The sequence below is a fragment of the Electrona antarctica genome (assembly GCF_951216825.1).
Source record: "Electrona antarctica genome assembly, chromosome: 17".
NCBI classification, from domain to species: domain Eukaryota; kingdom Metazoa; phylum Chordata; class Actinopteri; order Myctophiformes; family Myctophidae; genus Electrona; species Electrona antarctica.
In genome coordinates, this window is record NC_136798.1 from 16,450,846 (window position 1) to 16,477,624 (window position 26,779).

Genomic DNA, 26,779 nt, shown 5'->3' on the forward strand with positions numbered 1-26,779 from the left:
CTGCAGCCTATAGGCAGTTGAATGATTTTTTAAAACAATTCATAACTATAGGAGGCTAATAGCTCGTTTGATCCGTCCCTAAAATGCCCCTTTAGAAAATGAATAATAATATAATCTTGGCTGCCATCTACTGACCAACGCAGGTGGACATTTAATCATGCTGTCTAGTCATTTCAATGGACATGCCTACATATCCCACAATGCAACAGTCTTATTACCATGGCAGCAGCGAAAAGTTGTATTATGCCGCAGGCCGCAGCAGCAATGGATTGCCCTACGCGAGTCTTCGGTGCGGTACCGTCTTCTGCTGCCTGGAATATGATTTATAACAACAAAGAAGTGGATTTGGAAGGGCCCACACAGCAAACGGCTCAGCGGCACAGTCCCACCGCCAGCCGGGAGATTCATGTGTCTGGAACAGCGGAGATCTGTTGTCCAGCAGACCGCGGATCTGTACGGATTACACTGAGCAACAGCAAGGAATCTGTGGACGATGTCACGAACAGCATCACTCGGCGAATGGATTATATTTTACAAACACTCAGGTGAGGAACGGCCCAAAGTAGGTATTAGCTGCTAGTAGCCTATACTACAGCACTGCAGCAGTATGCCTACTAAATAACAGTAAGCTATTTAGCACCAGACAGTAGCCTACTACACAGAATTTCAGTAGCCTATACAAGACTAGTAGCCTAAAAGTAGAAATTGCACTCTCCCATATTAGGCTATAGCCTACATACCAAAAAGTACAGCCAATAACGGTCGAGTATTGGGTAGTACTATGGGTAGCTGAACATTGTGGGCACCTCAATGTTAAATTGTTTATGCCCAAGAATGACTGACTATCCACATAGGCCAAATGTTTACAATTTAGGCATTTAGAAGACTTAATCCAGAGCCATTTATTTGCAAGTTGGACAACACAAGGTAATAGACCTACAACAAATCATGCATAGAAATGGTAATCTATAGCTAAACCAAGAACCTATCATGACATGTATAACTAACTTTCACTATTATAATTTAAGACAACACAATGTGAAGGATGAGGACATCTCGGTGAGGCGGAATCTCCACAGAGAAGATGATCTTTACCACATGAATGCAGAGGTAGAGGATTTACACAAATTGATACATGGTGTGTGTGTGTGTGTTGTGCGCGCATGTGTGTGTGAGAGAGAGGGCCAGTTAAGAGTGGAAAAAGACACGGTTACAAAAGTAAAGTAAAGGTTATTTAAAAAGACACGGTTACAAAAGTAAAGTAAAGGTTATTTTGCAAAAGTAAAGTAGTTCCAATCTTTGTTGCATTTTCTTGGTTCTCACAGGCCACAGCCAGTTTCTCGGACCAGGAGAAGATGGAGAAAGTGTGCAATGTTCTATTAGAGAAACTGGACAAGAGTGTCTGTGTGGGACAACCACAGTTCTACCATTCTGCAGAGTGCCTGAGTCAACTGAGGTGTGTACACTTTTGCACTTTCAAAAAAGATTACAGATTACCATCGTGTTACCACACTTACAACTCCTGCATCACATTTACAATTGCCGTTGTTTTTGTAAAGACTTACAATTATCTGACAGCTATAATTGAGTGGTCACAAAAACAGTAAAATTGAGCTTCATATACAGTATATATATTTTGTGTGTGTAATGTGTATATGTATATGCCTAATCTCTACATTTCCCTCCCCTCTTTCTGTTAATCATTTACTCTTCCAGGACCAGTGCCTGTGTGACTGCGGTTGAGAATGCCCAGCAGAAGGCCAGCAAGGTGTGTCACCTGTTGAAACAGAGCCTGGGTCCCCCTTTACAGCTCAGAGAGGAGGAGACCAAGGAGTGGAAGAGTGAGGAGGAAGAAGAAGAGAGGGACAGAAATCTGGGAGGTGCCACCCAGACACGAACCCCCCGCAGACCCACCGTCACCGTCTTCTCCCGTGTGTCTGCAACCTTCAGCCTCCGACAAAGAGACAGACGAGCGGAGAAATCCTAAACATTCACACGCACTCCCACCAAAATGTAATTTACTTACGAAAACCATTTGTATTTTAATAATAAAGCGTTATTGTACAGATCCATTTTTATCTAATGACGTTCTTACATGCGTCTACTCTACTTGGAACAAACTTTGCATTTAGTTGACATTCAGAGCTATGCTTACACAAAAACTAATCCAGTTGCCCACATGTCCCTAGTGCCCACCTTACCAGGAGCACACTTGTCCAGGTGCCCAGTTATTCAGGTGCCCACATGTCCCTAGTGCAAAGATGGTTTTGGTTTACCAGTTGTCCAAGTGGCGCCCAGTTATCTCCACCACTAAGTGCCCACATGTCCCTTGTGCCAACTCATCCAGGTGACCAGTTATCTCCACGCCTAAGTGCCCACATGTTCCTTGTGCCAACTCATCCAGGTGGCTAGTTATCTCCACCCCTAAGTGCCCACATGTCCCTAGTGCCCAGATGTTTTTTGTGCCCAGTTATCCAAGTGCCCACCTCTAGGTGCCCAGTTATCTCCACCCTTAAGTGCCCACGCTGTAGAGGGTATCTTTTTGGGGGGGGGGGTCAGCTCAATGAAATGACGTTAACGCTGTTGTGATTGGTCGAAAAAATATCGTATACGGGGGAAAGAAATCTGATGGATGTTCCGGCCCGACGCTTCCGCTCGCCCTGGTCACAACCTCTGCTAGGTTGTGGCCAGGGCTTTCTCTTCACAGATGAGTAAGCCTGTGACCGAGGCTGCCCACCTGTCTTGTATTCGTGTGGATCTGCAGGTATTTGTGAGAAAATCTCACTGAGTGGCGAGTGGTCTCAAAACTGAATATGTGAGTTGGTCTACCCACAAATGCAGATTCAACAATTCACAAGCAGATAAATGCACACACAAGTAAAACTTTTGTTTTTGTTTTCTTTTTTTGGAAATTTTAAAATTTCATATTTACAAAAGTCAAATAAATAGTTTGTGTTTGCAGATTTAAAAATACATTTGTAAATCATGGGTAAATCATAGTTTCGCGGCCCGTGTCCAAAACTGTGGAATGCACTCCCCGTTGCAATCAGAACTGCAGCATCACTCCCAATCTTCCGCCGTAGTCTGAAGACCCACCTTTTCAGACTCCATCATGGCCCATAGCACTTATCCTACCCCCTTAGATAGCACTTTTTAGACTTAGATAGCATTTGAAACAGACTTATAGCATGTCATGTAGACAGCACAATAATTGCATTGTATGTAGTCATAGCACATCATAGTACATATGTATAGCATAGTATATATGTATAGTTAATATGTATAGTGTCATTATATAGATATGTTCTAGTTACGTTCTTAGCTTACGCATGTTTCTTGATAAATGCATTTTATATATGTGATGTATTCCCATACTTTTGTTCCTGCCTAATGTAAGTCGCTCTGGATTAAGAGCGTCTGCTAAATGCCTAAATTGTAAATTGGAACACAACACATGAGTAAATAATTTTGAGACAAATCTCCCTGTAACCTCGCGTCACCAGACTTTCCACCTCGAAGGAAAGTACTCATCCTGAACTGCGGAGGGCACTAATACGGCGCAGACACCATCAACACAGCCAGAAAAGAAAACCCAATTGAAGAAGAACATCATTTGAAGAAGAAGAACATATATTGTTGAATGTTGATTCAACTGTTTTCAACAACCAGTTGTTTACTTGTGGGGAGACAAGACAGACATATTATGCCTCGACCAAAGGAGAAGAGGAAGTATGCATCGAGCTTTAAGTCGGAATGGATGGAGACATGCGACTTTATAGAAGCTAGCCCTAGTGGCAACAAGCACCAGGCGTTTTGCACAATATGTCGGGTCGATATTAGTATAGAACACGCAGGGAAATCCGACGTGAAAAAACATCTAAAGACTGATAAACATAAAAAGAACGTGGAGTCGTTCATCACGCAAAGTGGTCAGAGTTCTTCTGCTGAGCGGGATTTGATTTTTAACAACAAAGTGGAGGATTTGGATTTGGAAGTGTCCACACAGCAAATGGGTCCGCAGCAGATCACTGAGATCAGTCCCACCACCGTCAGCAGGGAGATTCACGTGTTTGGAACAGCGGAGATCAGTTGTCCAGCAGACCGCGGATCTGTACGGATTACACTGAGCAACAGCAAGGAATCTGCAGACGATGTCACGAACAGCATCTCTCGGCGAATCGATTATATTTTACAAACACTCAGGTGAGGAACTCAAAAGTAGTTATTAGTTTATACTAGTACACAAGTACAGTAGCCTACATGGCTGCCAACATTGGACTGTCTGTGACTGTGAGAATCCAGGGGAGAGGAGGGGGGCAATGTAAGACCCACCGTTCATTCAAGTAAACATCTCTGTATGATTGAATGCACTGGGCTCTGGGGGGGTACTCTGGGGCCTCTAATGGGGGTCCTCACCCAGAAACTTTAGTACATATGAAAGTTCCTGTGTTCTGGTGAATTCTGGGATTTATAATACCAAATCCAGGGGAAATCAAGGAGAAATGACAATACAGGAGTCCTGCAGGACCCAGGAGTGTTGGCAGCCCTGCAGTAAGCTATTAGTTGGCCTACACCAAATTTCAGCATAGGCTACAAGACTAATCAAAGCTGAAATTGCACTCTCCCATTCCCATATTACATACCGTAGTAGAATATATAACGGTCAAGTTATATGTTAATTGTTTATGCCCACATAATGTAGGCTAAATATTTACAAAGGCATTTAGCAGATGGATCATAGCTAAACCAAGAATATAATATAAAATACTAATCTTATGTAGGCTATAACTTTTGCCATTATAATTTAAAGACAACACGATGTGAAGGATGAGGACATCTCAGTGAGGCGACATCTCCACAGAGATGATCTTTACCACATGGATGCAGAGGATTCCTACCACATGAATGCAGAGGTAGGAATTTTACACAAACTGTACATCTGTCGTGTGTGTGTGTGTGTGTGTATCAGAGAGAGAGTTGGAGACAGAAAGAGATGGGGTTAAATAATTAGTATTCCTTGGTTCTCACAGGTCACAGCCAATTTCTCAGACCAGGAGAAGATGGAGAAAGTTTGCAATGTTCTGTCAGAGAAACTAGACAAGATGGTCTGTGTGGGACAACCACAGTTTTACCATTCTGCAGAATGCCTGAGTCAACTGAGGTGTGTACACACTTGCACTTCAGAAATCCTGCCTGACAAATATGAAACAGCGGTTCCCATGCTTAAAACTGCTGCATCACATTTAGAATTTGTATTCTTGTAAATACTTTTATGATTACCATCTGACAGCTACACTTTCCGTTACAATTCTTGTAAGTGCAGTTGCAATTGCTTTCAGCTACACTTCTTCAGAGTGCAGTCACAAAAACAGTACAATTGAGCTTCAAAAATAAATTTTATCCTCTTATGTCTACGTTTCCCTCCCCTCTTTCTGTCAATCATTTGCACTCCAGGACCAGTGCCTGTGTGACTGCGGTTGAGAATGCCCAGCAGAAGGCCAGCAAGGTGTGTCACCTGTTGAAACAGAGCCTGGGTCCCCCTTTACAGCTCAGAGAGGAGGAGACCAAGGAGTGGAAGAGTGAGGAGGAGGAAGAGGAGAGGGACAGAAATGTGGGAGGCGCCACCCCCCAGACACAAATTCCCCACATACCCATCGTCACGGTCTTCTCCCGTGTGTCTGCAACCTTCAGCCTCTGACAGACAGACAAGCGGAGAAATTCTAAACATACACACGCACTACCACCACAATGTCATTCACTTACCAAAACCTTTTGTATTTTAACTCATTGGCAAGGAGGAGTTAGACGACATTTCGTTTCTCTTTGTTTTGATCAAGGTCAAATAATAAGCGCAGCAGGTCTTCAACAGGTAAGACGAAAGAAAAAACCTGGCAAGGGGAGAACAGGGGGCGAAATAATTCTGGCAGTGAATGACTAAGTGTTTTGTACAGATCCATTTGTATCTAATGACGTTCTTACATTCAACTACTTGGAACAAACTTTGCATGTAGTTGACATTCAGAGCTATATGCTTAAAGGAACGGACTGTTATGGTCTCAGTTTCAGCGATATGGTCTACAAAATTCAAAGACAATTTTCCAATTATCGTTTTATATTATGCGTATATCTACATTTTGTCATCATTAAACATTATCAAATATGCTTGAATAACTTGTGTTGACTAGAATCGGAGCGGCAGGGGCGGTATTGCAGTCGCTGTACCGCACTGTTGATGAAAATAGAGCTGAGCCAGAAGGCAAAGCTCTCAGTCTACCGAGCAAACTTCGTTCCACCAACCTTAACACATCGCCAACCTTAATCCGGTCGTTTTCCACATGTCGGACCAATGACTGGTCGGAAAAGTGTATGCACCCCAAAGAATAAGGTCGTGATTACAAGCGGCCGAAATGAGTTCTCTGACGGGTGGCTGGCAGAGATAGGGTGAGAAGTTCAGTCACGCGAGAGAGACTCCGGGTGGAGTCACTCCTTTGCCTGGAAAGGAGCCATCTTAGGTGGTTCGCGCATCTAGTTAGGATGCCTCTTGAGCGTCTCCCTAGGGAGGTCCTCGATGCACGTCCCACTAGGAGGTGACCCCGGGGCAGACCAAGGCGCAGTCAGAGGGATTACATCGACTCACTGGCCTTGGAACGCCTCGGGATGCCCCAGGAGGATGTTGCGGGATGCACACGCAGATTAGACACCAACGGACCGCCATGCGGAAACAACAGTTGGAAATGCAGTCGAACATGCGCTGCTCTCGTGCTTGCAGTTAGTGTTAGGTTAGGGTTTGAGGTAGGTTGTTGGTCCAATAGCATGTCTAAACTAAAGCCTGTACCTAATGTTGCTCTGGAGCTCTCTGGTGGAGCTCGGATAAGCAGTTGAAAATGGATGGATGGACTAAGCTTGGTTAATGTCATGAACATTACATTTTATTTCATAACTCAATCTTTAAGTTGCTATAATTTTCTCCCAGCAGCAAACTGATGCTGGTTAACATCAAGGTTGTACATCTTGTGTCAGGTACAGTAAAACTATTGTCAGACAATGCAGCAGCATATACAACAACAAACAAAGGGATAGAATATAGTGCAAAAAGAGAAAACGGTAAAAAAAAAAAAAAGTATCTCATGTGCATGTTTTCCCTGTAGTAGCAAAGTTGGTGAACCTTTTGTGAACAACTTCACATATTGTATTAACTGAAGACTGTTGCTATTTGACAGTAAGCCTTGCCGAGCCATGAGGCCCATATGGCAGGAAGAGTCTATAGAAAGGAATACCAGCACTCACTTTTTATCCATTTAGGATTATTTGTTTATTTAAGGTTTACCCCTAGCAGCAGCAGCACTGCCATGCTGAAATTAATGGAATCCAATGACCAAAACCAAGCAACAATGGTTTGGAAAATCTTCAGCGGTAATGTCAATAGAACGTCAATTCCAGCATAACCATATCGCCACCTAAAGCCGATACATACACTTTACAAAAACAATGGAATGAATCTTATTAAAATATTTTTAATAACTCCTTCAAATGTACAATATGTTCACAATATAAACACTACATTTAAGCACTCATACTCATGGTAATGAAACTTAACAGACGTACAACATAATTACTCCAATGGACTCCAATTCTCATATCCCAGGCACACAGAGAAAACCTATTTCAGTGAGGACTAGTGAGGGGTTTAAAAAAAAATCGTTCTCAATTGTTTGCGTCTCTGGTTGAGCATGAAGAGCGTAGTAAATTATTTAAATGCAACATTGCCAGTTCCATTTAGCAGTAGCAGTAGCAATAGTGCGGCATGAGCTCAAAGTCATACTGTGTAACATTTATTTTAGTGGTCTTTTTGATGATTTCTCCCGTAGCTCTATTGTCATTACATGTATGGAATAGGGAAAAGGAATTTAGCAGGGTCGTAGCGCCTGGAGGATATTCTGGAACGGAACAAGTTGCCATAAATTATATTTAGCAAACTAAAATACATGAATACATTTCCGGTGCCATATCATTTCTTAATAACATTTGTGCTTAGTGTTTAGAGAAGTTTTAAAAAACATTTATGTGGAATGTGAAATATATATATTATAACGGGGAAAGATTATTCAAAAATGACTTAATTTAAAGCTGAATTGAAGTTACACAGTATGACTTTAAATAATGCAAAAAATAATAAAAAAGGGGTGTGCAAATCAAAATAAACAATATCAATTAAAATAGCATCCCAGCATCCAAAACATTATCTCTGAGATCTAGACAAAACCCTAAATAAATGAGTGTATAAACCAAAGGAATTCCTCTATACAGGTGTACTGCATGATACAATTACACAATGTACATCCTTCCTATGCTATGGTCTGTGGCATGTATTTTGGATCAAGATGGCAAGAGGAAAGATCAAAGTGACTATGAAAGAGGGTTCGTTATTGGGGCAAACATGGCACTCAACTGGCTGTGTTGGGGGCATTTGGCTGGCATGGAGTGGTCACTGCAAAGTGGTCACTGCAAATCAATAAAGTTATTCTGAGTGATCATCTTTATCCCACAAAGAACCATTTAGTTCCTAATGGGAATGGTAACATTTCTTTATGTTCGAAAAAAAGGTAATCAGAAGATGAATTATACTGTATATCGGCAGGCAGTGGCAGAAGCGGCTCAAGAAGTAGAGCAGCACTGCTTGGGATGCCAGTTTGATCCCCGGCTTCCCCTGGATTAGTGTCGAAGTGTATACTGTACTTCAGCAAGACCGAACCCCCAACTGCTCCAGATGATCAGGTTAGTACTGTAGGTATACCTCAATGGAATGCACATTGTAATGCGCTTTGGGTAAAGGTGCCATTTAGCATTTGATCAGATCTCCTACAGGATGGCAATGCCCCCATCCATAGGGTATGACGAGGGGGCATGGCTTGAAGAGTATGAAAATGATGCGATTCATCTTATCACCTTTGCAGTCACCAAATCTCAACCTAATGGGAGTTGTTGGACCGACGTGTTAGAACTCCCCACCACCATCATCCAAACCCTATCCCACTCAAATGATGGAATCTCTAATGGTTAGTAATGATGGAATCTCTAATGGTTAGTAATGATGGAATCTAATGGTTAGTAGAATGTGTTCCATTCCTTCGAGTTGAGTTCTAGAGACTAAAATCTATGCCATGGCACACTGAAAGCATTGTGGTGGCTTTTGGTCACCCAACACCTTACTAATACGCTTCATGGTGCGTTTTGTTTTCCCTTTCATTTGTCACCAGTCTGTATATGATAACATATTATATAAATGTATCTTTATACACGTATATGTAGGTGTCTCCAAAAGGCACAAGATTTGAGCCTCCTATTGCACTCTGATCTGCATGTTTTGACATACAGGCGTATGAGTTTGCATGACTAAGGTACGTGTGCGCACACACACACACACACACACACACACACACACACACACACACACACACACACACACACACACACACACACACACACACACACACACACACACACACACACACACACACACACACACACACACACACACACACACACACACACACACACACACACACACACACACACACACACACACACACACACACACACACACACACACACACACACACACACACCATCTACTTTGGTGGCTTTGCATATTGTTTCTGTTCACATGAACAGGTACACATATTATGTCGGGCAGAAACTTTGTATCTCCATATTTTAACTTTTTATGTATTTTGTAAAGTAATAACCTACGTCTGACAGTGTTGCATAAAAGTAGTGAAAAAAGTAGTTTCTGCCCACCAACGACAATATTTAACTACATCCACACATGATACTGTATAATCATATAAATGTACCGAACTCGTTCATATGCGCGCACACACACACACACACACACACGCACATGCGCACACTCAGCGGACCCAGTCATCATCCTCCTCCTCCTCATCCTCTGGGTAGATCTCACGGAGCCAGGGCTGCATGACAAAGCGCTCTCCATCAAAGTGTGTGAAATACTCCTCCAGCATGGGAATGTCTGGCTGGAAATATCCAACATAGGACCACTTTAACCACTAGTATGAACCTGCCACCCCTAGTCTAGCTTGGTACATCGTTATATAGGTCAACATTTTAACTTTAACCACTAGTATGAACCTGCCACCCCTAGTCTAGCTCGATACATCGTCAACATTTTCAAATTATTTAAAAGACTTATAAAACATTTAAACGAAATACGAAATAGCAGATCGACAAGCACACAATGCGTTGTTATGCATGTTTAATTGGGGACAACAAAATTGCTGTTGGTATTTCCAATTAGATTTTTCTGCAGTTTCGTTAGATTTCGTTAGAGTGTTAGATTTAGGTATATGTACAGTTGTTTAGAAGTTAGGATAAAGGCCCTTACACATCCTTAAAGCAATAAAGGATTAAACAAAAACAAATCTTAAACCAACTGAAAAGGTTTCCGTGATTTATGGAAATCACAGACTTCTGCAAAGAGCGTGCACAAAAACAAAACAAATTTCACCCACTGTTTTACACTTGTAAACCTGTGATGTGACAATAAAGTTGATTCTTGAGTCGTTAAAAAGCAGCAGCGTGAAAGGAGCCCACCACACTAGCGCTGTGTTTCCTAAACAATTAGCACAATATGAAAACGTATTGTCTCCACCAGGCCGAAGGCATGAGGAGAGAGTATGTTTTGCACTCAGTCCGTGTGTGTGTGTCCGTCCTGTGTACAGCTAATCTCCGGCACCGTAAACCCAGTCAATGCCAAATTTTGCACACACACTCCCTGGATGCCAACGATGAACCTCTGCCCCAAACTTTCCAGAAAGGCCTGTTATAGCGCCACCAGGAGGCCGACTTTTGTAAAAAACATTTTTTGGATATTACTCCTCCAGATTCTGTCCAAGAATCCCTCAAATCGTTACACAGTATCTCTATAGTGATGTGTTCAAGACGGATCTTTCCGATATTTCATATTCCATCCTAATTGGCTAACATTGGCTTTCAAAGTTTGCAGGATTGCAGGATTTTTTGAACAAAAAGCCTCAAATCATGAACGCAGCTTGCAATTTACGTGAAATCTTTCACAGACTTTCCTACTAGGCTGAGGAATATATCCCACCTTTTTCACATTGCCCTGTTATAGCGCCACCAAGAGGTGGATTTTAGCAAAACACATTTTTGGAACAACATGCCTCAAATCATACAATTGGCATCCAAGGCGTAAGAAGAAATGGCACCCTTTTCATATTGGCCTATTATAGCGCCACCAGGAGGCCACAACCTGACCTGCCCTGGTGGAGACCTGTGCCCCGAGGGGCACTTTATCTAGTTGTAGGTCTTATCATTCTTAACCTACCACTGTATGTTCTTGCCGTATACAATCAACCAGTTGACCAAATTGCACATAGAGGCTTGCCGATGTAATACTTCACGAAATATCCGAGTTAATTAGTTAATTCATTTTATGGAAGATGCTTCTGAACACGTATTATTCTATTGCTAGTTTAACAATGATTGAACTCAGTCATGGTGACTGAGACATTTAATCCATGCAGGTCTATTTTTTTGTGTGATTAGTTCACCCGAAAATACATATGCATATGTTTCAACCTGAATAGTTTTAATGCAAAATTACACCAGCAAATATTTCACATCGCTTTAAAGCCCTTAAGAGTTATGGTAAGCGTTATGTTAGGCATACATCTTCTGATCAAGAGTAAAAAGTTTGCAAAACTAGAACATTGGAAACATTAGAACAAATACCTAAATAGAGGGCACACTCTAGAATTATAGTAGAAGATTAAATTGCTTATTAAGCCTTCTCCCATTGCATTGGCCTGGTTCAGGTCAACAGTACCGTACTGACCTTCATCCCAGTGATCCGCTGCAGTTGTGTTTGGGGGAGGTAGGCCACAAGTACAGAGGACGACCCGGAACCGGTGAACAGAACCTTGTAGTGAGGCGTGTTCGCTGCGTTGCTCTCCTGTACAAACAAACACACACACACATCAGGGAAGTGCCTCGTTTGTCCGCATCCATTAATATGACTTAAGAATTGAGTGCCGTGATTATTGTATTTTTTCCAGTTTTTCCACGTGTTTATGAGTTGACAGTACTTCATTAGACTTCATTAGTTGTTATGTGTAATGATGTCTTCACTTTGTATTTAGGGTTTCTTCCTGGATGCTGAAACCGTGACAGTCAAACGTGCCAATACAAATCACACCTGTGTGAAGTGAGGGGCGCTAATATATTAAAGTCTAACTCATGTTGCTATGATTAGTTGATGTACTGATGTTGTAAAACAAACAGTGTCAAAACAAACATTAAATTCTCTTTATTGTTAATGGGATTTAATGTTTGTGTTAGGGACAAAACAAACATTCATTTCTCTTCATTGTCAATGGCGTTTTTAAAACAAACATAAAAAAAAAAAAACATTAAACCTGTATATAGGAGGGCAAAAAACATATATAGTGACATCACAATATCATCCCCTCTCCTAACCCCTCCCCCTTTATCATACAACAACAGCTGTGGGTGCAGCTTCAGTTCAGGTGGATCACCACCCATCAGGAAAACCAGGCATACTGAACCAGTCTGTCTCGCCTCTTCAGACACATTTCCCATACTTTTAACTTGCTATTCTCAACTAAGCCACCAGATGCCCTCGGACTGACTGTCCCTCCCAACTACACACTTGCTTCCACTCTTCTCCTCAGTCCTAGAGTCACCAATATTCTTTATTGCATTATATTTGTTGTTTATTTGGACCAGAACAGATCAGAACAACGAGTTGCAGTGGGTCATCACATGATCTCAAACTATAAAGATGCGTTCTCTGTTCTTGTGTACATGCTTCACAAGAAGCTGTGCAGACTTTATAATCCGAGACGGTATGAAACCGAGACAGTCCGACTCACTTATTATGTTCATTTTAATTTGTGTTTAGTTTAGGGTTTGTATGATATTCATATTCAAAAAGGTGTTCTTTTCTTAATTTGTATTTATATTCCGGAAATGGTGCACAGAGAGATCTGCTCAAGCCCTCGTGCATTTGGCAATTTAACAGTGGGACAGCCCTAAATCCTTTTGGGCTTCACATGAACGTGCCCAAGTCCATAAGGGCCAAGTCACATGGGCTTCATATTACGAGTCATAGCCAGCACAAGCCAAATCTTCAGGCGTGGGCAGTGCCAAGAGGAGTGCCGGTGTGTAGTTGGTTTGACTCACATTGGTGTGCTGGCTCACTGAAAGAAAACTACTAAGTGAAATGGCTGGATCAATGGATGGTGGTTCAGTCTTATTGGTTGGCTACTGGTTAAGGTACACCAATGTTGAACCCCATGCTTCAAACAGCTTTTCTCCCATATAATGGAAGTGAACGGGGAAGCTACTGCGTCTGAAGCACCATGTGTGACTGGGCCCTAAAGGTGGACATTGGGCCAAACTGTAGTGACTAGTGACATAGGGTGGCGTCCACTCCATTTAGGAGACCTGGCGTGACGACTGAAGTGTAAATTGTTTCATACGGTTGGCGAGGTTAGGAATGACCCATCTCCTCTATACTGCATCAAGTAGGTTTTCCCTAATGTAAACCCCCTAACACACAAACAGGAACTAGGTCAACTGCTCCAATGAAGGCAGGTGCACAAACACCGTTGGCTCCCATGTGTACACGTGTGCTGTGCACCTCATTCCCTAATCTAGCCAGAGCATTATAAAGAGAGACTCCTGTCAAAGCCTTGCGGAGCTATGTGTCCCATAGGCCACATGCGCTAGTGTTTACTGCTACAGTAACTATAGAGCGTCGCAGTCCCGCCCCCTACCATGGACCAGGAAATGAAACCCAATGCATTTTTCCCATAGACATTTCTTAAAGTATTTATTTAAAGACGGTTACACCGCGGACAAAGCCAACTCGAGTCGTGACAACTCATGACAACACAAACAATATTTGGGACAAAACAAATAATTACAAAGAAGAAAAACAACAAAAAGTGTTGTAACCTGCCGTTTTTTTATTCTTTCTCCATGATCAGGGGAAAAAACGCTGGGTTTATTGCATTGAAAGGTAATGACACAACTCTCTCATGAATCATTCACCACCACCAGTTCCACCAGCTCTCTGCTTCTATTCCCGACAGTTCCCTGAGTGTCAATGTTACTTTGTGTTTCATGTCTTGACAGTCTACTCTCTGTGTTTCTGGTTATGTGAATCTTGCCTCAGCCGCTATATTTGACGTTTCTGCTTACCTCAGCACCATCTCCAGAACCTGTTCTGCCTGCCTCACCAGGCTCACCTGCCTGTTTGAACTTTGGATTCCTGCCTACAACTTATTTGGATTTATTACATGTCTTCCTGGTTTTTAACGTCGCCTGCCTCATCATTCCATAAGCCTTGTAAGCCTTGTATTCTGTATTTATTACCCACTATACTGTACGTTGTTGACCAGGGACCCCCAGGGCCTCGTTTCCCCTCTACACCAAACCTATTTGCCGAAGATATCTGGTCTACAAGCCCACAAACAGGTGTTGTGAAGCGGTGTGAGCTTCTATAATCGGCTATGCTTGCCCAATGTTCACTTATGACATGCCCAGAATGGGGACGCTAGTTTTCATGTGGTTAATAAATCCACTTAAGTGCACCTGAATTTGTAGTAGCTGCGACACACCGTCTTTGGCATCATTATGGAGTGTTTAGAATGTGGTAGCGTCAGCTAGAACTTCCATAAATTGAATTTGTCAAAACCAAAACTTTCATATTGACAAACCCATGTTTTAAAAAATGATACTGTACAGTATACACTGGCTTTGACAGGCCACTTACACCATGAATATGGACAACAACAGTGGCAGGTACAACTTTTTAACTACTAACCTCAGAGTCAGAATGGGCTTTGTCGATCCACCCTGGAGGTGCTCGGAGCTCGGGGTCCCAGCTCACCACCACCCCAACCAGGCTACGCCTCCTCTCCAGCACCACATCCCCCACCCGCAGGAACACAAACGGGGGACGGGGGCTGCGCACCTCTTTGGAGGCTGGGGGACAAAATGTGAAAACAAGTCAGGAGAGCTGCGGGGGTCTAATAAATTATTACGTATACCACAAATGCACTAGTCAAATGTATACTTCATTGTACGACAGCACAAATTGTCACAAGCTCACAATGCACCGCATTCATTGTGATGCGTTGATAGCTTTTTTTAGCTATTTTTGAAAAGGTTGGGTATAAGATTTGTTGTTAAAGCTCTATATTCTGATAGTAATCATTGCTATACTATAGAGAACAACAGTCTCCCCATCTCTTTAATAAACAGAAGATACATTTTCAGGTAGGTTGTAATTTTCAGCTATTCAGGAAGTGTCCATTTATCAGTCATATCATATCAATTTTAGTCTTCCAGATCCAATTTTGTCTGATCACTTCTTTGTGTCGTCACTGCCAATTTCACTCGTTCATCCTGTGTCCTGTATGAGTTCTCTCTCCTGATTGGATCAAATTGGTATCCTGACCTGGAAATGTGTTTTCTGTTGTTTACTAAAGAGCAGGACAGGCAGACCACTGTTAGTCTAGTAGGCCCGGCAAAAAAGGACATTGTAAAACAATTTGAATTTAATTTGACAATAATGTCCCATAATGGTAAGTAGGACATGAACAGTAATGGCTTTGCATTGATAACATTGGGTAGGATGATGATCGGCATAGTATTTTCATTCTTTGAATGTTATGTTTGACTGTCAGCTTTCCTCCTTAGACTATTGGATGAAAAATGTCTCATGTTAAGAAACAAACAAACTGTGTTTCACATGCCTTAAAGAATAGATTGTGTCTCTCTGTTGAAGTCTGTTCTAAGAAGAGACCTTGAAAGAAAGAGCTCTTGTTTGAAAATGAGTACGACTCCAGATAAAATGTTCTTTCTAAAAAAAATATGAACAAAATAACAAAGTGTCACATTCAAGGATGGGGCCTGCATACAATTATTACACATTACACACGCATTTCTGTATGCACCTGTAACACCTGCACATTTCTATCAATACACACATTTTTATGTGATCACTTTTATATCAATATAGTTATGTGGTTTGCATGGTCCGTGTTGCATTTTGCAGGTCCTAAATCAGTCATTAATGTTGTTCCCTAATCCCTAATGACTTAGAAAAACATTGGGCCAAGACCAAACTTACTTGCTGATCCCTGTTCTATAGCAATAATTGCTGTCAGAATATAGAGCTATACAGTATAAACACTTTCAACAAAACAAAACAAAAACACAACAGAATAATCACTTACTGCAGCTGTAAGTATAAGATACTGGAATGGCAAACAGGTTTTATAACACTATTCTTAGCTTCTTTATGAATATATATTCATGTCAGTATGTAGACACAAACCTCCAAAGTATCCCTGAGCGTTGTCATAAAGCATGACCTCTACTGCAACAGACTCGGATGCCACGTCCTCCTCTGCAAAACCAACCAGCGACCTATAGAGAGAAAATAAATTGTCACACTGTTTGTATAATACAGTATATCATTACTGTCAGGCAGAAACCTCTTATCTCCATGTTTTAACTTTGTGGGTTTTTTTTGTAAATTAATGTCCTACTTGATCATACTATAGTGTCACACGAAAGCATCAAAAGTAGCAAATCCACAAGCTTTAAACATGGCGTGAAGCTACGTGCTTTGAGCTTGTAGACTACTTTTGCTATTTTTCAATTTGAATCCTGAAAAGTAACAGCTTTGGAGTTGGACATATGAGATTTCCACCAGTGTAGTGTCATGCTCTACCAATACCATTTTGTCTTAAATATTCCAAAAAGGAATACCAAATAAATGATTGTCGTGCCACAGAATCTCAGGCATACAAATCATGTTGTAGCTTAAATATTTACTTGTATTGAAGCAGAGAACATTTTGGCATTCGTACTTCACATTTCTTCATAGATATTCTATTTAAGTGCGTATTTCAATGCATGACGCAGTTAAAGAATATATCAGCCCCTATACACAAAATAAGCAACAAGATATATCGGACTCGATCCATGCTACTAATTCACTGAACACATGTTCACTCACTTGATGTTAGACATCTGCTGTGAGATCCACTCGTTCCATTCTAAAGTGGAACTCTCTACAAATGACCTCCAGTCCTTCCAAATCCTCAGCAACCTGAAAAACATAATACTTAGATAAGATACTGTATATTGATTGCTGTGGGTAAATTCTGGTGTTGGGGCAGCCGCAGTAAGTGTGTTAAAGACAGGATAGTAGGGCTGGGCAACTAACTGAACGACACTAATCTTGCGCATGAAGGTTAATTGAATAAAAATGTATCGATGATCTAAATTAGATAAGTCTAAATTGATGCCCCGTATTATACTTTGTTATACGATGGTGGCGAGCAAAAGTGAACTATGAGGGCAGTGCGAGAAAGAAAAAGCTAAAAGTCAGATTTAAATAATCGTCCACCCCTTGATAGCTAGATAAATAAACAGTCTGACACTAGACTGGGAATCTGAACCCCTAACTGCAGCTCCCAATGAGCAGGTTGGTGGTGCCTTGCTTGCATGGTGTCCTCTGCCATCAGTATGTGATGTGTGTGTATGGGTGAATGTAATGCACATTACAAAGCGCTTAAGATAAAGACGCTATAGGGCATAGCAGTGGCCGTGTTTTTCTGGCACCACTGAAAAATTTGCCATTCTTTTTTCCCCATAGAGATTTAGAAAAATATTTATATCAATTAGTTTAAGCCTAGAATCAAGCCATCCGGGATCCTGGTGATTCATGAAAATGGCAGATTTTTCAGTGGTACCAGAAAAACACACCCACCACTATGAGGGTACCCAGTGGGGGACCCAATGCCTCCCTGCTTGGCACTCAGCATCAAGGGTTGGATTGGGGGTTAGATCAACTACAAATGATTCCCGAGCGCGGCACGGCTGTGGCTCACCACTCCAAGAGATGGTTGAAATGCAGAGAACAAATCTCGCATACAGCAATGTGACAAATAGTAGGACTTTAACCTTTAATATAAATGTATAAATCAGTGAATATGCTATATGCATGAATGTACATCTCGGCCGATACCGACAATAAGCCTATCCGACCTACTTACGTCTACCACCATGAAAGAATATACAGTATGTACAATCAATTATGTACTAGTATCAATAGAGACTGAGACGGCCGTCAGCCGGGTATTTGGTCTACACTACTATCAACAGTGAATATAAGACTGATTAATGAGTAGGATATAAAGTAATCAACAATGACTATAGTTATCCTTATTAACAGGCATCTCTGTCTGTCAAGGTTCAGTGTGTACAGTACATTGAGTACAATACATGCCAATAAAAAAAAAGGGACAAATCCAAATCAAATGAAAACATTTTGAAAACTAGAAAAAGTCCCCTTCTGGGCACAGGTCTCCACCAGGAGGATAGGAGTGTGTGTGATGTTTGGCAAAATGTTTAGGAGTAATATATAAACATGTTTGTTTGTTTTTTGCAACAATTTTCTTAATTTTGTTGAGGAAATGCAGAGCCAGATCACTCATAGAATCTCTGAGGATAGAATAATGAGCAGGACATGTGCAGCATTTTGAACGAAACAGGCCACTCCTGAAAACTTTGGAAGGCAATGTTAGCCAATCAGTGTAGAATCTGAGAAATCCAACAGACTCGTCTTGATCACATGACTACAGAGATCGTGTGTACCGATTTGCGTGAGATTTGGATGAAATCTGTGCGACTAACATAAGCAATGTGTTTAGCAGAAATCGGCCTCATGTTGGCGCTATAACCGGCATATATGGAGGGATGCAGGGAAAATGTTTTTCCATGGCCTCTAGGGAGTGCGCATACATAAGTTGTATACAGATTGATGCAGTTATAGCTAAAAACAGGAATTGGCCTGTTATAGCGCCACCATGAGGCTGATTTGGAAAATAATGAGTGGCATGTCGTCCTCGGCCTAGTGGAAATGTGCGTTTATAATTTCACGGAAATTGCACACTGTTTTTGTGATTTGTGGCATTTTGTTCGAAACGGAACATGTGAGCTTTGGAAGCCAATATTAGCCAATCAGGATGGAAGATGGGAAATGGTGCAAATCCGTGTTGATCACATGACTATGTAGATAGTGTATACCGAATTGTGTGATGTATGGATAAAATGTGTACGGGTAATCTACAGAAATGTGTTTTGCCTAAATCGGCCTCTTGGTGGCGCTATAACAGGCCGTTGAGGAATATTTGGGGCAGAGGTTCATCGTTGGCATCCATGGAGTGTGTGTGCACAGTTTGGCATGGATCGGGCCAACGGTACCGGAGATTAGCTGATAACGGACGGACGGACGGACGGACGGAAGGACACACACACACACGGACGGAGTGCAAAACATACTCTCTCCCCATGCCTTCGGCCTGGTGGAGACAAAAATAAGATGTTCACCCGACATGACCAAAATGGGGACACCAAATTATGTTGAAAACAATAAGGTTACCGAGTGTGTGTGTTTACACAATACATTGCATTGGTTAGGATTATGATATGGATATAAAGCAGTGGTTTTCAACCCTTTTCATATCAAGGCCCATTATTGTCTCCACCAGGCCGAAGGCATGGGGAGAGAGTATGTTTTGCACTCCGTCCGTCCATCCATCCATGTGTCCGTGTGTCCGTGTGTGTGTCCGTCCTTCCGTCTGTGAACAGCTAATCTCTGGCACCGTTAACCCGGTCGATGCCAAATTTTGCACACACACTCCCTGGATGCCAACGATGAACCTCTGCCCCAAAATTTCCAGAACGGCCTGTTATAGCGCCACCAGGAGGCCGCTTTGTGCAAAACAAGTATTTGGACAGTACACCTACAGATTTTGTCCAAACATTACACAAATTGGTACAGTCTCTCTAGAGCCATTCAACGAAACGGGTCTTTCAGATTTCTCAGACTCCATCCTGATTGGCTAAGATTGGCTTCCAAAGTTCGCAGGAGTGCTCGGTTTCAAACAAAATGCTGCAAATCATGAACACATCGTGTGATTTCGTGAAATTGTGCACGCACATTCCCACTAGGCCGAGGAAGAAATGCCACATGAACATTTTCAACTCAGCCTCATGGTGGCGCTATAACTGGCCGAAAAGTGTTTTTACCTCTAACTGCACTGATCTGTGGATAACTTTGTATGCCAACTCCCTAGATTGCCTGGAATTTTTCACATCTGCTCTTTATAGCGCCACCAGGAAGCCGACATATGTAAAACACATTTTCTAATATTACTCCTTCAGATTTTATCCAAATTTCACGCAAATCGGTACACATGCTCTCCATAGTCATGTGATCAAGACAGGTTTGTTTGATTTCTCATAATCCACCCTCATTGGCTACAATTGGCTTCTAAACTTTTCAGGAGTAGCCCGCTTTGTACCCGTTTTGTACAAATCGCCACAACTACTCAACGCAGCGTTCGATTCTGGTGAAACTGCATGCATATTCCCACTAGGCTTTGGAAGAAATGCCACTTGACAGTTTTCAAATCAGCCTCATGGTGGCGCTACAACAGGCCAAGCCGCGTCACACACACGCACGCACGCACGGAGACACACGCACGCACAGAGACGCGCACGCACGCGCGCACGAAACCAAATGGACCCATAAGGATCCATTTGGTTTCATTTTAAGCTCTCAAGAGTTAAAGATATATAAAGGTTAAATATCTAATAAGGGTCCATTTGGTAACCAACTCTCCATCATTTAGCTGGGGACAACCTGGAACCCCCTCTAGGACCACTGGTAATAGGCTACCGGGTGGGGGGGGGGGGGGGGGGGTATACTACCGTACCGTGTGGTGGCGTGGTATCGCTCGGCCGTGGTGGGTCCGGTCCACTTGGAGATTAAGTACTGAGCAGGAACCGCCGACAGGAGCAGCAGCACCTGGAGCACCGTGGTGGCCGTGAGCTGAGGCATCACTTCTCCTGGCTCCTCTGCCTCTGTCTGCCTGTCACCTGGGAAACAATGACGGAACCAATTTAAAGTAAACGAGCATGGCTCACTCAGTGGAAGGGACACTCAAAGTGGGGTCCAGGCCTGCAGGGTCACTCAGGGCATGATTTCTCCTGGATTTGCTATCTATGTCCCAAAATTCCCCAGAAAGTTTCTGGGGGAGGACCGCCAGATGAGGAGTGTCTGAATGTCTGACAAGTCACATAATGCTAGTTTTGTCAGATCTGTTGTCTGACATCATTTGTTTTGGAAACATTTTGATTTGTAACATCAGAACTGGCCGAAATACATTTGTAATCTTTTTTATTTTATTTTGGACAACAGGGCTGACAAGGCAGCATGGTGTGACTGGTAAAGACATTCAGACACTCAGGTCTGGGGGTCCTCCCCCAGCTTGGGGGGGGTCTGGTCTGGGGGTCACTTAAATAATGAAGGGCTATTATTAAAGATGGGTCTTACATTGCTTCAGTCAATTCAAATACATTTATGTAGGCCTACTTATTGCGTTTTAATGACTGAAATTGAATACTGGACTCATCATTTTCTAATGCTAGTAAAGCAAGCAAGCCTGAAGTTAGTTAAATTAGAAGTTTTAGAACCACACTGTGGGCTAATCAATCCTACCATTGTTGACGTGTGGTATGATAAACACGCCTGTTTGGAAAACAGCGTTAACTATAATTTCACTTTGTTGCTATGTGCTTCAAATGAAAAACCTTATCTAAAGTGCACCATTCATTGGATTTGAAAACTACCGTACATACATAACATGCGACATGAGTTGTAGTATGTCAGTCAGTCAGTCAGTAGCCTATCTCTTCTCTACCCAACAACCCGTGATTTACTTATAATTATGTTATCCTTACCTTGGAGTCAGATTATCAAACTATGAATAAGAAGAACTTTCGGTCAACTATCTGCTGCGCATTGTGCCTGACTGACTGTGAGGAGCTGCTGTTGTGCAGCACCTGTGTGTGCAGGACGCCGGAGAGAGCAGTGACAAGTGACGCGGTTTCAGTTTGGGGTTGGTTGGTTGGATACATGTGTATTATTTACATAAAAACGCGCACTCATGCCACACTGGCACCTGGTGTATTTACATCCTATATTAAAATTGCCAAACAATCTTGTCCGTCCAATCGTCGCAGCACACGAGAGAAAGCACCGGACCTGTCGCACGTCGCCACGTCAGGAACAGGAACGAACCGCATGGTGGTGCCGTTCACGGATGTCGCCTCTGGGGAACGTAGTGGCGTTTTGCAACCACAAGATGGCGACCTAGTCCATTAAAACGCATTTTTGACCCTTCAAGGTTCAGTTGACATATTATTATTATTATTATTATTTAGTTTACTGTATTCCAAAACAAAAAAATAACTATCTGGAGAAAAACAGATATGGAAACACAACTGTTTATTACTTAAAATATGAGTATGAACTAACAGGACAGCAGTACTCCCCCTACACACATACATTCTAACTTTATGCTTATTTTTTTGCATTAACTCTTTTTTTAATATATTTATATAATATATATAAAAGTATCCAAACTAACAAAGACACCCTCTTCAGTCTGTTTACATAAAACAGATTACAGATCCCCCTCCCTTCCCTGGAACCCAAGAAGCCTCAAATCCCACCGACACAACAGTATGGTGGCTCACGTGCAGCCACTTCTCTCATGACATTTTACCTCTGACCCACAAACGCGCGCACACGCACACGCGCGCGCGCGCACACACACACACGCACGCACGCACGCACGCACGCACACACACACACACACACACACACACACACACTTTTGTGACATGTTACAGCCCTGTATACTGTATCTAGATCAGACAAACTCAGGGTCAAAGCGTAGGCCAAGCAAAGATGCAGATGGGAAAGTTATACAAATCTGACTCCAGCAGCCTTTATGAAAGCTATTAAAAATCCCAAGCTCCTTGCTAATGAGATCACCCATGATTGATGGACTTATAAGGGTCATAATTACGGAGAGTGAAGGAAATCTGACCTGGTTTAGCTGAGATCAGCGGTCTTAACGGTTGAAAGAAGGGGTTGATAAGTATAGGTACTGTACGTGGTGATTTTAAAGCAGCAGGCGAAGGTGTCTGATAAGCCCGTCCCCTGTTCTAATGCAATGATGCTAATGCCTAATCTAAGCTTCGGTCGTGTGTGGAAACAGCTGATATACAATAATGTTATGCTCCATTTCACATTGTGCGATGGAGTATACATTTAGCTCAATAAATAGTGGGCCTAAAACACCATATCCTGTTCACTTTATCAAACATGAGCTTGTATCCTACTTATGAGAGACTTCAATGAGATATTTGTGTTATTTGTGTAATACACCATATACATCCATGCATACACCAGCATACTGTACGTTTTGTTTGCATGGTCCTGCTCACATTATTTGTTCCCGGGGATCCGAAAATTAGGCAAATCTGTGTAGAAGACTTCGACCGGTTTATGATTCGTGATCTGGAGAATACTACTGTATGTCGTGCATACAAAAAAAACACCCGCATTGTTAAGTAAAAAGAAAAGAAAAACATTGGTTAAAAACAGAGATACCGCAAAAGACCAGCATTTCATAGCACGACAGCACGTAGTATCATCAAAGGAACACAGGAGATCGAATAAAAGACTGTTCCAGCACAATATAATTCACCTCACTGACCTAACATTGTCTGTGCACGACAGAGACAGCGAGCCAATGAAACAAGTGGATATTGTTAAAGTGAGAGTTGTCACACTAGGGCTGCAACTAGCTATTTTCTTAGCAATTATTCTGTCGATTACTTTTTCGATTATTCAAAATCGAATAATCAAAAAGCATATTTAAGTGAGTTTTGCGACATATCGGCTCAGTATTTTAGAATATTTTTTAAAGTTAACCTTTCGCCTACAATGACTTCAAAATATGGATAGATTATTAATCAATTATTTCATTTTATTATCAATTAACAATTATTTTCTATAATCTATTAACTGTTGCACCCCTATTGACAAACCAATCGCCGTGAGGACAGTACATCTTATTTAGAACAGATCCACAACACATTAAAAAAAGCCACGTTCTAAACTTCAGTGCCCAAGGACAGAATTTGGCATTAACAAAAACTCCATAACAAGAACAAAAACGACGATACAACAGTTTGAGATAAATGTCGAATAATATGTGACAGGAAAGAGTTACTTGACAAGGGCGGAGAGTTAGCCGAATGGACGACGTGAGTACAGATATCATTCTGTCCTCCATTAGCCATCCCAACTCCCAGGGTTCCTAGACTTGCAAAGCAAAGCAACTGTGCGCATTTGTCTGAAATGAACCATGACGAAATGAAATGAATAGCACAAATGTAAAAGCAAATTGTCAGGAGGATTCCATCTTTATACACTTGGTCCATTAAGACATGTGTGTGTGCGTGCATGGTGTGTGTGTCAGTGTTAAGAGTGATACGTGTGTCTCCATCAGACAATATATCGCCCGTCTCTCTCACCGACAAGTAGAAACAGGAAGTCTGTGAAGCCCAAAGTAGACAACGAGCATTCGAATGACAAAAAAAGAAATGTGTCAGAGTAGACAAAGGCACACAATCAGAGAGATGAATATAAGACCTGTCTCCCTCTCCAGTCCGCCAAACAACAACTTCAGTCCAAAATCCAGTACGCTCCAGTTTTATCTGACTCGTTCCGTGTTGCTCCGGTTCAGGCATGAGAAAGTGCTATAGAACATCACATGCACAAACAAACTGTGTGTGTGTGTGTGTGTGTGTCATGACTGCAGACATTTTCATGAACATTAAAAGAAAATATGTTAAAATATACTACAATTGCATTGATGCCTCAAAGCTTGCCCACACGGAGCTCTGCTTCGCTGTACCTTAGGTTTAAACTCAGGATAGATTGGTTATAGTTGGATATTATACTGACATGAATAATGGTACGTTTACAACAACAGTAAAATCTTCTCTCTTTTTTTCTTGATCCGTTATAAATACATGTCTTTGACAGGTTTCACAATGAACAGAACTGTATGCCACTGTTTGCACGCTGAGAAATGAACGACGCACACCCAGTTGTGTTAAAACACACAAACATGCCAACAGATAAACACCAGTCAAATGCACACACTCGTCGCAAAACACTGACTTCGCATACAGGCCTGCGCTTGTGGTGGATGCACGCACGCACGCATGCACAGTGTCGCACACACACACACACACACACACAGAGACACACACACACGCACGCACACGCAGTCACGCACACATACACTCGTTAAAAGACAAAGGCACAAGGTATTGCTAATGATCAGGACCCATTAAAACACAGTCTATTCAGATGTACGTACAAATCACCCTTTCACCCATGCATTCTTCTCATCACAGTAAAAACAGTTTGGAGAGGAGAAACCGTTATTTCATCTTTTCTCTCTCTCTCTCTCTTTCTCTCTCTCTGAATGAACATCGTCTGACACGCCCACAACCGCCCCCACCCCCCCGCCCCCCCCCCCCCACACACACACACACACACACACACACACACACACACACACACACACAGTACACACACACACACACACACACACACACACACACACACACACACACACACACACACACACACCCCCCCACACACACACACACACACACACACACACACACACAGTACACAACATCTCCAGATCTGACAGTACCCAGCAAGGTAGGTACACCATTTGGTATTTCAGCAACAAACAAACCACACTCTCATATTATCAGCACAGAGGCTTGGCCAACTTGTAAGACTTCCACAAAGAAGAAGGAGAAGAAGAAGAAGGAGAAGAAGAAGAAGAAGAAGAAGAAGAAGAAGAGGAAGAAGGAGGAGAAGAAGAAGAAGAAGAAGAAGAAGAAGAAGAAGAAAGACAAGAGAAGAAGAAGAAGAAGAAGAAGAAGAAAGACAAGACCAAAAGCCGCTTACAAATCTTACAAAAGAGAAAACAGAGATGGTGTGTATAAAAACAAGAAGAAAGAAAGGTGTGAACACAGCAAGACGTGTCAGGGAACAGACCACCAGACCAGCAGTCTTATAGGTCTCGAACAGTTCCAATTCACTCCTTGAAGTGTCCAGAATGTGGGAAAGGCTCTCAAAAGATGGAGCGTTCATCAGACTCCAACTCGCGTCTGTTTTCCCAGTTCGTCGTCATGTTCGTCGTGATGTTAAAAAGTCCAGACTGACCACAGAGAACGACCCGAGTGCCTACGCGGGAGGGGTCCAACATGGACCAATAGCGTTGGAGGACGCAGAGTGAAGCGATGTGTAGCGGCGGCGTGGTGGCTGGGGTCAGGGGGGTCAGGGGTCACGGCACTAAGTCTATAGTTGTGAAACCTTTTTATGTCACTGCGGGTTTTACAGCAGCAGCCAGACCGGTGGCACTCCACCCACGTAAGCCTGGTTTATAGTTGGTTGCGTGCCGGTGACGTCTACGATCTCACAACTTGCACACAAACACACGCACACACACACACACACACATACACGCACGCACACACGTAAACACACACATACACACAGAAACCAAACCACCAAAAGTGACCTCAACCCAGTCCCACACTCCTCTATCCCATGAACCGAACAGCCGAATATATCTGTCTCTCTGCATCTGTTCTGTTCTGATCTGTTCCGTTCCGGCCCATTCTGACCACAGCGGCACCGAAGACCAAACGCACCTTAACATGTGTCTTAAGTGTCTCT

General features: G+C 42.4%; 3 protein-coding genes across 3 annotated transcripts; 2 read left to right on the forward strand and 1 right to left on the reverse strand.

The window, feature by feature from the left end:
- The first annotated feature begins 201 nt into the window (after positions 1-201).
- Positions 202-2,072, forward strand: irak1bp1 (interleukin-1 receptor-associated kinase 1 binding protein 1). The gene is made up of 4 exons (XM_079526032.1): positions 202-545; positions 1,029-1,110; positions 1,326-1,456; positions 1,717-2,072. The coding sequence occupies exons 1-4, from the start codon at positions 220-222 to the stop codon at positions 1,985-1,987; spliced, it is 810 nt and encodes a 269-aa protein (XP_079382158.1). The 5' UTR covers positions 202-219; the 3' UTR covers positions 1,988-2,072.
- Positions 2,073-3,597: 1,525 nt separating this feature from the next.
- On the forward strand, positions 3,598-6,296 carry LOC306940821 (interleukin-1 receptor-associated kinase 1-binding protein 1 homolog). The gene is made up of 4 exons (XM_079526037.1): positions 3,598-4,203; positions 4,811-4,913; positions 5,031-5,161; positions 5,455-6,296. Exons 1-4 carry the CDS (start codon positions 3,641-3,643, stop codon positions 5,696-5,698), a joined length of 1,041 nt encoding a protein of 346 aa, XP_079382163.1. The 5' UTR covers positions 3,598-3,640; the 3' UTR covers positions 5,699-6,296.
- Positions 6,297-7,498: 1,202 nt separating this feature from the next.
- Positions 7,499-22,205, reverse strand: LOC306940835 (uncharacterized protein). The gene is made up of 7 exons (XM_079526056.1): positions 21,895-22,205; positions 20,868-21,030; positions 17,099-17,191; positions 16,412-16,503; positions 14,894-15,054; positions 11,879-11,995; positions 7,499-10,037 (listed from the first exon to the last, which is right to left on the reverse strand). Exons 2-7 carry the CDS (start codon positions 20,990-20,992, stop codon positions 9,912-9,914), a joined length of 714 nt encoding a protein of 237 aa, XP_079382182.1. The 5' UTR covers positions 20,993-21,030; positions 21,895-22,205; the 3' UTR covers positions 7,499-9,911.
- Positions 22,206-26,779: the final 4,574 nt, after the last annotated feature.

Excerpts from the sequence above, each read along its gene's own strand:
- LOC306940821 (XM_079526037.1), top strand. The coding sequence starts at position 3,641 with ATGTTGATTCAACTGTTTTCAACAACCAGTTGTTTACTTGTGGGGAGA. Across the intron at positions 4,204-4,810 it reads TATATTTTACAAACACTCAG|ACAACACGATGTGAAGGATG; the intron begins GTGAGGAACTCA and ends TATAATTTAAAG. Across the intron at positions 4,914-5,030 it reads CCTACCACATGAATGCAGAG|GTCACAGCCAATTTCTCAGA; the intron begins GTAGGAATTTTA and ends TGGTTCTCACAG.
- irak1bp1 (XM_079526032.1), top strand. The coding sequence starts at position 220 with ATGGCAGCAGCGAAAAGTTGTATTATGCCGCAGGCCGCAGCAGCAATG. Across the intron at positions 546-1,028 it reads TATATTTTACAAACACTCAG|ACAACACAATGTGAAGGATG; the intron begins GTGAGGAACGGC and ends TTATAATTTAAG. Across the intron at positions 1,111-1,325 it reads TTTACCACATGAATGCAGAG|GCCACAGCCAGTTTCTCGGA; the intron begins GTAGAGGATTTA and ends TGGTTCTCACAG.
- LOC306940835 (XM_079526056.1), bottom strand. The coding sequence starts at position 20,992 with ATGCCTCAGCTCACGGCCACCACGGTGCTCCAGGTGCTGCTGCTCCTG. Across the intron at positions 16,504-17,098 it reads CAGCAGATGTCTAACATCAA|GTCGCTGGTTGGTTTTGCAG; the intron begins GTGAGTGAACAT and ends TTCTCTCTATAG. Across the intron at positions 11,996-14,893 it reads AAGCCCATTCTGACTCTGAG|GAGAGCAACGCAGCGAACAC; the intron begins GTTAGTAGTTAA and ends TTGTTTGTACAG.